The following is a 12,003-nucleotide window of genomic DNA, read 5'->3' as shown; positions in this document are numbered from 1 at the left end:
TCCTATGCCCCTAGGCAACAATTCCCTTAGTCCAAATGGTGATCCAGAGAGCTGCTCGCAGTGACTCCTCTTGGTGGGTTTCACACCTGGACAACGGGGCTGATGGCTCTCTCAGGGCAGCCCTGGAAGGAGCTGGGACAAGATGTTCCTTCCTCAGGAGCTCGTCATTTGGGTTCCCACCTGCCACGGTGCCTCTGTGCTCTTCTCGCTTTGTGGAGATGGGCTCTTGATGAGCTGGTGGCTCTCCTGTGATGGCTCTGGGAGCAGCTGGGGCAGGGTATTGACTGGGTTACTCCTCCTGCCATTGGTAGCGCCTTCTTTGTGTGTGCAGATGAGCTTCTTCTCACTTAACCTAACACAACCCAACAAGAACATGCATCTCCTGAGGCATCTGTATTTGGAGGTTACATACCTATGCACTGGTATTATTTAGCATATTTAACGTAGCAGCTCATTGGAATTGCTGTCCAGAAATGCATCAGGATTAGGGGAAAAGCTGTGTTGTTGCACGGGCAATGGCTTCGTTCAGGGCCAGTAGCACAGTCTTGTTTCTAAGACTGTAGATGAATGGATTTAAGACTGGGTACAGGACAGTGTTCAGCAAAGCTACAGTTCTGTTTGTGTCCAAGGAAACATCTCCGGAAGGACGCACATAGAGAGCAATGCAGCTCCCATATGCAATGGCCAAGGTGGTGAGGTGGGAAGAACACGTAGTAAAAGCTTTTTTCCTCCCAGCGGCTGCTGGCAGGTGCAGAATACAGAAAAGGATGCCCATGTAAAATGCCAGAGTTAAACATAAGGAACCCAGTAGGATAAACGATAAGAAAACAGAGTCTGTTTTCCAAAGCAGGCTGGGGTCAGAGCAGGACAATGTGAGCAAGGGGGAGTTGTCACAAAAAAAATGGTGGATCTTGTTCGAGCCACAGAAAGTCAGCTTGTAGAGGAGGACCAGACGGTAACTCAAGACTGGGATGCCTATGACCCAAGCAGCAACAACCAGGTGGATGCAGAGCTGAGGCTTCATGACGGCAGCATAACGCAAAGGCTGGCAGATGGCAATGTAGCGGTCAAAGGACATGACGACAAGTAGAACCATCTCTGTACAGCCCAGGGCAAAATAGAAACAGGACTGGGCAAAGCAGCTGCTTAGTGAGATTGTCCTCCTACCAGAACTCAGGATCACAAACAATTTGATGCTTGTGGAGGATGTGAACCAGATTTCCAGGAAGGCCAGATTGCTGATGAAAAAGTACATGGGGGTTTGCAGGCGGTGATCCACACACACGAGGAAAATGATGGTTGCGATCCCCATCACTGTTGTCAGGTATATGAGCAGAAGGAGCAGAGAGAGAAATAGCTGTAGGCTTTGATCAAGCCCTGAGAAACCCTCTAGGATGAACTCAGTAACTGCAGTTTCATTTTCTGCTCCCATGCTGAATTTCAGTTCATGCTGCCGAGACAGGAAGATGGCAAAACCCAAGTGTGATTATTTCACAGTCTGGATGAAAGGAATCCTTCCTTCTCTGCTTCTTTCCTTGCTTGCAGTCTTCCTCCTAGATAGCACAGAGAGAGAGTGAGTCCTTCAAGCCTTTCTCACCCCCTGATTTTTCTGGTTTACATTTCAGTTCGAGTCCTCAGAGAATTTGTTGTCATCTTTCTACCTTTCTCAAACACTCCCAAAGGATTCTTTCTCCAGAGCAGAAGATTTTAAAGAGGCTGCGAGCTATTTCACCCCATTCCTGGCAAATTCCACATTCACTCAGACCTATTGCAAACATCTGTCACACCTATGTGCCAAACTCATCTCTTCTGTTGCACAAATGCTAAACCATCAAATGAAATGAAATGAAATACATATGTTGAAAGCTATTCTTTCTACTTTTCAGAGGTACTTGCCTTTTTGCACTAGGAATCCTTGAGAATCTCTTGTTTTCAAAATAAGTAATATCTAGTATCTCTTTTGTAATCCCCTGCTTCCTTCCACACCTTCTTGCTCTCTGTTTCTTCAGGAAAGGGGCAGGGGGTGGAATAGGGACCAAGTATAACTTGTCTTCTTTCGTACTCTAAATAGTGACTGAAAGGTATGATGACTCCACACAGTCTGTCACACAATCTCATCTGACATCCGTCTGCACTGAAACACGCTTGTTTCCAAAGAGTTGCTCATTGCTATTGCTATCAAATGCCCTGACCTAAACGCAGAGCAAGAGAAGAGCATCTGGAAGGGATTTGTAACCTTTCTTTTGCATGCCAGTTATAGGTTGGGAGGAACCAGCCTCTAGCGTTTTCTTTTGTTTCCATTGACTCTAGAGGGAGCCTGGGGAAAACCAGTTCTCACAGGCACCTGCAGCCAAGTAGATGAAACTCACTATTCAAGTCTCAAATCACTCATTTATTAAGGTTGTTTGTTTTTTTTAATGTCAAAATAGACATCTAACAGAAGGAAGCACAAGAAAACTATATGCAATAAAGACTGATGTTTTTCCCTTCATCTTTATATTTGTTTTTAGACATGGAAAGGAGCAGAGCAGATGACTGTCAAAGTGGGATGATTCCAAGTGCAAGGGGAGGAGAGGGAGAGGAGGAGATGGTGGGTTTGAAGCAGTGAAACAGATCTTCTCCACAGGCTGTGTTGTCCCCTTAGGCTCTGTCCCAGGCCAGAATGGGTAGCACTTGCACAAGGAGTAAAATGGGAAGATCAGTAAAGGGCAGTGCTCCATGTTTGCACTGACATTTTAGCTTGGGGTTCAGGCTAGTCTTAGATCCCAAATGCCTGGCTTGTTCTTTGCCTCTAGTCTGGCATAGGGGAAGCTCTGCACCCATTTTCTGAGATTAAACCCCTGGCTGTATTTGAGCAAAAGCTCAAGCTCAGTCACCTACAGCAGTATGAGCGTAGTGAATCAGTGAATGAGAGGGGACAGTCACAGTGTCCATTTTCTGGGTCAGTTCAAACACTCAAAGGGTTGTGTCTTCATACTCTCCTGGGTGACACCTCAATTCTCTAAAATTGTTCTTCTCCTGAATGTACTTTCTTAGGGGAACCTGCAAATTTGCAGGCAGCTTACAACAAAGCAGCTTCTCTTCAGGCCCTGCATCGTCAAGCATGCAGCCAGTATATGCCATAGTGAGTGAAGAAAGATAGGGTATGCAGGTGAAGGATAGCCAGGTGAAGAAGGCCTTGTTGTGCCTTTGCACAGAGGTTATCCTCAGGACGGTGCATATAATGTAGGCATAAACCACAGAGGTCAGTGTGAAGGAGCCCAGCAACACAGCAGAGAAGAGCGCAACGCTCATGTTTCATAGTAGCTGGTGCCCGTGCGGGCTGCTCTCAGCAAAGGGATGATGCTGCAGAAGAAGCAGTCTCTACAGTGGGCACAGAGGGTCTAATGGCATACAGGATGGTGGGGCTGAGCGTGGAGAGAGATGCCGTTCCCCAGCAGCTAAAGATGAGCATGGGGCACACCCAGGAGCTGGTAAGGACAGAGTCGTGTGAGGGGTTGCAAATGGCCCTGCAGCAATCGAAACACATCACAACACATAGGTTAAACTCAGCTGTGCTGACGGAGAAGAAGAGACTTGTAAGCAGCTGCAGAGATATCTTAATCTCCAGCATGAGACTGACAAACATGTTAGGGGGAATGACCAGAGTGAGCCAAATATCCAAGAAGGACAAGGTGCTGCGGAAGGGATGCCTGGGGGTGTGGCACTAGTGGTGGAGCCAAAGGATGGCAATGGTGACTGCATTCCCCATGACAGCGAGCAGATAAATCACCAGCAGTGGTGTGAAGAGGAGGATTTTCAGCTCTTGAAGGACTGAAAAGGCCTTCAGGAAAAATATTCTTGCTCCGGTGTGGTTGTGAGGATCCATTTTGGCACCCAGTCAGTTGAAGGTGTGGCAAGGGTAACTAATATCGTGCTTGGTGAAATTCCTCTTGTTACCTTTGTCAGCATTCCCTTTGCTTTTCTTAGGTTTCCTCTTCCTTCTTGAAATGGGAAACCGCAACTGCACTCTGTAGGGATTCTGCTTTTCTCTGTGTTTTTATCCAATGACATGAAACAAATATGGATGCAGCCCACTTAGCTTCAGACACAGTAAATGCCTCTCCAGCCTTGCTGGTTTGCATGGGTATTCTGGACTGCCAGCTAAGAACTGGTATTTCTGGCAAAAGCTGTGCGAATTACATTACATTTCGAATGGTGGTGCAGCTGGGTATCAGGCCTGTGCCGATGTGCAGCCAGCGCACTTCAGTCATTAATCCCCTGGGTGGTCCAGGGACTCTCCCATCTCATCATCCACATCGATGAGAGGAGAGAGTGGTCTGAGACAGTGCTTCAACTTGAAACCAAGTGTCTGAGTTCAGTCAACCACCTTCAAAATTAACCCCCGCCAAAATGAGTCGCCTTCAAAATTAACTATTGGACTGACTGGTGTGGGACTTCTCCAGGTGGGATTTCCAGACAGTCATAGAGAATGCAGATCCTGCTGTGCCTAGACCAATTCCTGTGCATAAATGTGGGGATTAACATCCTGGGTGGAGAATCTGACTGTTTCCGAGATCCCTGTAGCAGCTCCTGCTGCAAAACGGAATAAAATTGAGTAAACTAATTACTTATGATGCTTGCACATGCCAGAGAGGACACACAGGACAACAGGCCAGCTGGATTGTATGAATTCAGTAGAACAGTTGTAAGGGGAGTGTCACCTGATCCAGTGGAAGACACCGCTGCCAGTAAGCCTTGCAAAGGAGACTCTTCCAACCTGCATAATTCCATGATTCAGTTAATCTTTCCCTTGGAGAGCTCTTCAAAGCAGAGGCTGAGGAAGAAAAAAAGTCAGAGGCAGAAGCAGCGATATAAAATATGCCAACACAAATTGAGACGATCCTCTGAGCAATGTTTCTCCAATCAAACCGTTGGTAGGTGTCATGCTTTAACCCTGGCCAGCAACTAAGCACCACACGGCCACTTGCTCACACTCCCCCAGTGGGACGGGGGTAAAATTGGAAGGGAAAAAGTGAGAAAGAAACTTGTGGGTTGAGATAAAAACAGTGTAATAATTAAAAAGAAATTTTTACAAGAATTCTACGGAAAAGAGGAAAAAAATAAAAGAGAGAGAAAATTAAAACCCAAGAAAAACAAGTGATGCAAATGAAAACAATTGCTCACTAACAGATGCCCAGTTAGTCCCTGAGAAGCGGCCCCCCACCGCCAACCTCCCCCCTGGTTTATTGCTGAGTATGACATCACAAGGTATGGAATATCCCTTTGGTCAGCTGGGGTCAGCTGTGCCAGCTGTGGCCCCTCCCAACTTCTTGTGCACCCCCAGCCTACTCACTGGTGGGGTGGGGTGAGAAGCAGAAAAGGCCTTGACTCTGTATAAGCACTGCTCAGCAGTATCAAAAACATCCCGTTGTTATCAACACTCTTTCCAGCACAAATCCAAAACAGAGCCCCATACTAGCTACTTGTCGTGGCTTAACCCCATCCAGCAACTAAGCACCACACTGCCGCTCGCTCACTCCCCCCCCGGTGGGATGGGGGAGAGAATCAGAAGAGTAAAAGTGAGAAAACTCATGGGTTGAGATAAAGACGGTTTAATAGGTAAAGCCAAAGCCGCGTGCACAAGCAAAGCAAAGCAAGGAATTCATTCGCTACTTCCCATGGGCAGGCAGGTGTTCAGCCATCCTCAGGAAAGCAGGGCTCCATCACGCGTAACGGTTACTTGGGAAGACAAACGCCATCACGCCCAATGTCCCCCCCTTCCTTCTTCTTCCCCCAGCTTGTATACTGAGCATGACATCATATGGTATGGAATAGCCCTTGGGCCAGTCTGGGTCAGCTGTCCTGGCTGTGCTCCCTCCCAGCTTCTTGTGCACCTGGCAGAGCATGGGAAGCTCAAAAGTCCTTGACTAGTATAAACACTACTCAGGAACAACTAAACCATCACTCTGTTATCACCATTATTCTCGTCCTAAATCCAAACCACAGCACTATACCAGCTACTAAGAAGAAAATTAGCTCTATCCCAGCTGAAACCAGGACACTACTATGAAGAAAATTACCTCTGTCCCAGCCAAAACCAGTACAGATGCCCATCCACAAGAAGGGCCAGAAGGAGGATCTGGAGAACTACAGGCCTGTCAGTCTGACCTTGATGCAAGGGAAGGTTATGGAGCAGATTATCTTGAGTGCCATCCCACAGTACGTACAGGGCAACCGGGGGATCAGGCCCCGCCAGCGTGGGTTTATGAAAGGCAGGTCCTGCTTGACTGACCTGATCTCCTTCTATGACAAGGTGACCCGCTTAGTGGATGAGGGGAAGGCTGTGGATGTTGTCTACTTGGACTTTTGTAAAGCCTTTGAGACTGTTTCCCACAGCATTCTCCTGGAGAAACTGGCTGCTCACGGCTTGGACAGGCATACTCTTTGCTGGGTAAAATCTGTCTGGATGACCAGGCCCAAAGAGTTGTGGTGAATGGAGTTCAATCCAGTTGGCGGCCAGTCACAAGTGGTGTTCCCCAGGGCTCAGTACTGGGACAAGTTCTGTTCAATATCTTTATCAACGACCTGGATGAGGGGATTGAGTGCACCCTCAGTAAGTTGGCAGGCAACACCAAGTTGGGCAGGAGTGTTGATCTGCTGGAGGGTAGGAAGGCCCTACAGAGGGATCTGGACAGGCTGGATTGATGGGCCAAGGCCAACTGTATGAGGGTCAACAAGGCTCAGGGCCGGGTCCTGTACTTCAGTCACAACAACCCCATGCAATGCTACAGGCTTGGGGAAGAGTGGCTGGAGAGCTACCTGGCTGAAAGGACCTGGAGCTGTTGGTCAACAGCCAGCTGAAGATGAGCCAGCAGTGTGCCCAGGTGGCCAAGCAGGCCGCTAGCATCCTGGCTTGCATCAGAAATAGTGTGGCCAGCAGGACTGAGGGATTGTACCCCTGTACTTGGCACTGGTGAGGCCACACCTCAAATGCTGTGTTCAGTTTTGGGCCCCTCACTACAAGGAAGACATTGAGGATGTTTGTCTTCTCCCTCTTTGTCTCTGGTGAGTTCATTGGCTGGCCTTCTTTGATAGTGGGGAGGAATCAGCACTCTCGAGGGTGATATCATCTCCTCCTTTAGTGGTCTTCAGGAGTCCACTTGGAGGACTTTATTAAATGAACAAAGGACTGTGCTGATCCACTTCAAACCAGTTCTTTCTTTTGTCCAGCCAGGAGGCTAGTACATGTTCTGTGGGTTGCCAGTGAAATGAAGACAAAACCAGTTTCTGTCCGCTCAGAGAAATTTTACCTTGAAAGTACATTTTTCTTTTGATTTATGAGACTGACTCATTGCAAATGGCTTCTGTGGGACATTCTGAACTGAGATGAACCCCTCCCAAATCACCTTCTCTGAGCCACTCCTCTTGGTTCCTTCTGCTACCCATGGGAAAAGTTTTCCTTTTGGGATTCACCATGTCCTAGGGTGGGTGACTCTATGCTCACCACTTAACAGATCTCTCTCCACTGACCACAGAAAAGGGCCTGAGATCAGATGCCTAATTTAGAGATTAGATGTCCGTTTAGATATTAAAATAGTTTAAGTTCCGTCCTAAGATTTTGACCTTAATTTAGACTATTGCTTTCGGATTCATCTGTGCAGAGCACCTCTGACAAGTCATCCCCTTTCTAATCTCTTCTTCCATTGGCCAAGAGGACCATGTGTTCATCTGGAGGAAGAAAGATGGTCCATGGAGGAAAACAGGTGATTCTAGAGTGATTTCAGCTGTCCACATTAAATGGGACGAGTTATACTTCCTGAACACCTTTGCAGCTGTTTTGGAGTGTTTCTTCCTCCTGACTCAGAAGTGAGGCTAGATGATGAGGTCAGGAGCAGGTACTGTAATAAAGATGTCTATACTTGGACAGAAGAGAACCCCTCTGTCAAGGAGCAGCAAGAGCAGAGCTGCTCCCTACAGGCAGGTGAGCCGGGAGCTGAGGGAGACACCATGGCTGGCAGCACAGGTGCCTCTCCAGCCAGGCCCCAGCCCTGCAGTATCTGAGCAAGGCAAGCAGGAGATGGTGGCCTGCAGTCAAGCCAGGAAGTCTGGCTTAGGGTGAGGTTCAGGTCCAGTGATCACCAAGCAGGCCCACAGCGATAAGGCAGTGCCAAGATCAAGCCAGGAAGTCAGGCTGCAGTTGGGGTCCAGATCAAAGGGCTCTGTGGCCAGACAAGAGCATGGGCATGGACACTGGCATGGGCATGGGCATGGGAGAGTCAGAGGCCGATCTGGAGACCAGTACTCCTACAGCATAGGGTAGGGACTTAAGGCCTGGAGCTCCTAGGCCCATGACTGTGGATGAAGGCCTCAGCTGAGGCTGATCAGGGTCATTTAGGTTAATTAATTGCCTCAGGCCTCTGACATCCTCCAGACTTCAAGAGGACTTGAACTGAGTCCATGTAGCTAAGCAGAGAAGTAAGCCTGAAGGGAGATAAAACGGATCTCCTGATGTTTGTTTTGCTGAAGACTCGGAAGAAGACAAAGCACTTTTGACCCCCTGAGTAGCCAGTGTCACCTCAGTCTCAAGGGCTGGAGAAAGAGTCTCTCTGACCATTCTGCTCCTCAGAAGTCCTTGTATCCAACTTGGGACTTTATGGCCTGCATGGTGTACAAGACTGGATGAAAACCTGGCTGGATTAGTGGTCCCATTGGGTAATGGGGAATGGTCCACACTCTACCCAAAGTCCAGCTACAAACAGAACTCTTTGGGAGTCTGCTCTGAGACCTCTCCTGTTTAGTAGCTTTACCAATGACCTGAGAAGTGTACGGGGTTGACCTCATCGAGTTTTTGGATGACACAAAACCAGAGGGAGGCAGTCAATTTGTTCAACGGGCAGACTGCCATTTCAAGGGAGCTAGACAGCAATGCCAATTCCTCTGGTGTTTGAGGAACAGGCCAAAAAGAAGTGTCCCAATCTGTCCTGACAGAAGGAAACATGGGACAGACTAACCCTTTATAATGATGACAGAGGAGACTGACTGGCTGGGTAGAAACCTCTGCATCTGGAACCCCACCACCCCGTACAAGAAAGACACTTCTAAGCTTTCATGAACTCAGCAGAGACCACTAGAGCACCTGAGTTGTGAGGACAAGCTGAGGAAAGTGGCTCTTGTTTAGCTTGATGAAGAGACAGCTTAAAGAGAAGGTACTAGCAGCCTTCCAGCACCTACCAGGAGATTACTGAAAAGACACAGCTGGGCTGTTTACAGAGGTGCATGGCAGAAAGACAGAAGACATGGTCATAGCCTGAAACAGGGGAGATTCTGACCTGGAATAGGGAGAACACTGACCCTGAGGACAGACAGACATTGGACCAAGTTGCCCAGGCAGGCTACGGAATGTCCATCCTTTGAGGTTTTCAAGACCCCACGGGACACAGCCCTGACCACCAAGTCTGACTTCACTGGAGACCATGCTCTGAGCAGTTGCTTACCACAAATGGCATCCCAGGGTCCCTCTCTCCCTTTGCTTTCAGTGGAGAGACAAGGGAGCCTACTTGTCATAAGTGCAAATCAACAGAGGTGGGAAGTGTCATGCCCTCTTGCTCCCCTTGACCTAAAGCCAGAGCAAAGGAGAACCCCGTGCAGCATTCCTTCAGGAGGGTGGAATCCTAACTGGCAGTCTAGATCAGTAGCTGAGCTCACTTGAGCCCCCAGCAAGATAGGCACCTTTGCGGCTAGGAAAGGCTTGGGTTTCCTCTCTCCTCAACAGGCAGAGCCTGGCACCCCTGAGGGTGATCCATCCTGGCCCACATTACCAGCCTCCTCAGCTTGGAGGAAGTGGCTCCTTTCTCCCCACTGACCATTCAGGGAGCCTGGAAGGAGAAGCTGTGGCACATATCTCACTGTAGTTCTGCTCTATGAGTCTGAAGAGATCACGGCTCATTCCCCTGGCTCATTTCCACTCTTCCTAAGAGCACAGAGATCCAGGGGAGGGCAGCTCAGGGCTTTCATCCCCACAGGGCTTCAGCTGCACAGCGCTCACTTTCGGCGACACAAAGAGAGCCTTGAGCTGCAGCAGGAACCTTCAGGAGACTCTTCTATAAACCCAGGAGGCACTGCAGAGCTGGTGACATTCAGGAGCTCCTGAAGACTCACAGAAGGAGATGCTGATAGCGTGCAAGAGCAGAGCAATGACTGAGTCACGGGTCAGAGTCTGCAGGCAGAATTGGAAAGGGAAGGATGGAATGGGGAAGAGGCAGAGCAAGGCACCCAGATCTTGCCTTTCATCCTCCATTACCCTCAAAGGAAAGGTTATCACATCCTGCTGGGGATTACAGGTAGGTGCTGGATTTGCTGAGGCAGAGATACAGGCAGTGTGGTTGTCAGTACAGTCAGAGCTGTGGGGGATAAGCTAATGGGCACTCACGCACCTCAGTGGACATGAAGAGGTTGGGGCAGAGTGTATGGGGCCAGTGTGCCAATACATGTCCCTTATTTCCTCAGCTCTCTTAATCTCTCTCTGTCTCTTTCTCCTTCTTGCTTCTATCTTAGGGATCGATCTCAATCCCTCACCTCTCTCACAGCTGTCTCTCAGCCATCCACATGGGATGTGACTTACTGGGAGCAGTGAATCTGAGGCACCCTCCCCATAGAAGCACCTTCAGGAACAAGGCATCCCAGTGTATGCTGGGTGAATCACTGAGTAAAAGGGCTCCTCCATCCCAGGAACTCTCTGGGCTGCCTAGGTGCCTGCCTTGGTCATCTCCAGCTCTCTGTAAATGGTATAAAGTTTTGACACAGGGAATCATCAGGCACAGTGTTTTGTCTGACCTGAGCATTATGAAAGCCCAAGGAGGAGGCGTGGGCAAAGTGCTCTCTCTTTCAGCCACGGGTGTTCCCTGGGCAGGCAATCAGGCATGTATCAGGCATGTACTGGAAACCTGTGCTTGATGATGATCCTGCACTGCCCCAGCCCCACTCACCCTCAGGACACTCCTGTGTCTTCATTGCAATGCTGAGCAGGGAGCCCTGAGAACTCAGATGGGAATACTGAGGTCCAGGTGCTGTGCTGCTGCAGGGAGGCAGCCCAAATGCATTCAGAAATTGAAGGTGAGGAGATAAAGATGTTCAGAAAATGATCATAGAATCATAGAATCATTAAGGTTGGAAAAGACCCTTAAGATCATCGAGTCCAACCGTTAACCTAGCACTGCCAAGTCCACCACTAAACCATGTCCTCAAGCACCACGTCACCCCTGTCCTTTTCCCCTCCTCCTCATGCAGCATCACTTTTCCTCATTTGGCTTAGACAGCTCAGGTACCTCGTCTCTGGAATTCAGTTTTCCCTGCCCTTCTCTCCCAAGTTCCCATCTGCTTGTACATCTCCTGTCTAACAGACCCTTTGCAGTGCCTTCAACTACCAAGCTGGTAACTCCTGGCTGCTCTTGGTCAGTGGAAAGAGATGGACTGTCCAGGGACAGAATTGTCTCATCAGAAAGCAACTGTTTCAGGGAGTTGAGACCACTAATCCTGTTCAGGGTCCATTCTTCCCCAGAGTGAAGAAACAGTCTATGGCACAATGTGTTCCCTCAAAGGCTTTTTCGCATGATGGGGCTTTTCTGTGTGGCCCATCTTTCTGTTGCTTGAAAGCAGGACTTGGCTAATGCCTATGCTGGGTACTACTGGGAAGAACTTCATGTGTCATAATCTAATGTGAGCAAATGAACATTCTCTTTTATTCCACAGAAAGAGGTGCCTCAATGCAGTAACTCATCTCTCTAATCAGAGGAGATTCTTCTAAGAAGAGCAGTTCGGGTCTCTTGAAGAACCTGTTCCTGCCCTTTCACTAGGAATGGAGCCCCTAAACCAAGGGGGAATTCAGTCAGATGAGGGAAAACCTCCATGTGGTCTCTGGAAATGACTTCTTCCCAATTCCTTTTTACAACAAACACAGAAGCGCATGCCCTTCCTCAGGTTCCCGTCCTGCCAAGTGGGGAAAAGAAGGTCCTACAGCACTTC

General features: G+C 48.8%; 1 protein-coding gene across 1 annotated transcript; it reads right to left on the bottom strand.

Annotated features, from left to right (window-relative positions):
- Positions 1-484: 484 nt before the first annotated feature.
- LOC309603966 (olfactory receptor 6E1-like) lies at positions 485-1,432 on the bottom strand (the record flags this gene model as incomplete). Its single annotated transcript, XM_082338837.1, has 1 exon — positions 485-1,432. The coding sequence occupies one exon, from the start codon at positions 1,430-1,432 to the stop codon at positions 485-487; it is 948 nt and encodes a 315-aa protein (XP_082194963.1).
- Positions 1,433-12,003: the final 10,571 nt, after the last annotated feature.

Source organism: Platalea leucorodia (genome assembly GCF_965183815.1).
Source record: "Platalea leucorodia genome assembly, contig: HAP1_HAP1_SCAFFOLD_278, whole genome shotgun sequence".
NCBI classification, from domain to species: Eukaryota; Metazoa; Chordata; class Aves; order Pelecaniformes; family Threskiornithidae; genus Platalea; species Platalea leucorodia.
This window is presented reverse-complemented; position numbering and strand designations above follow the sequence as displayed.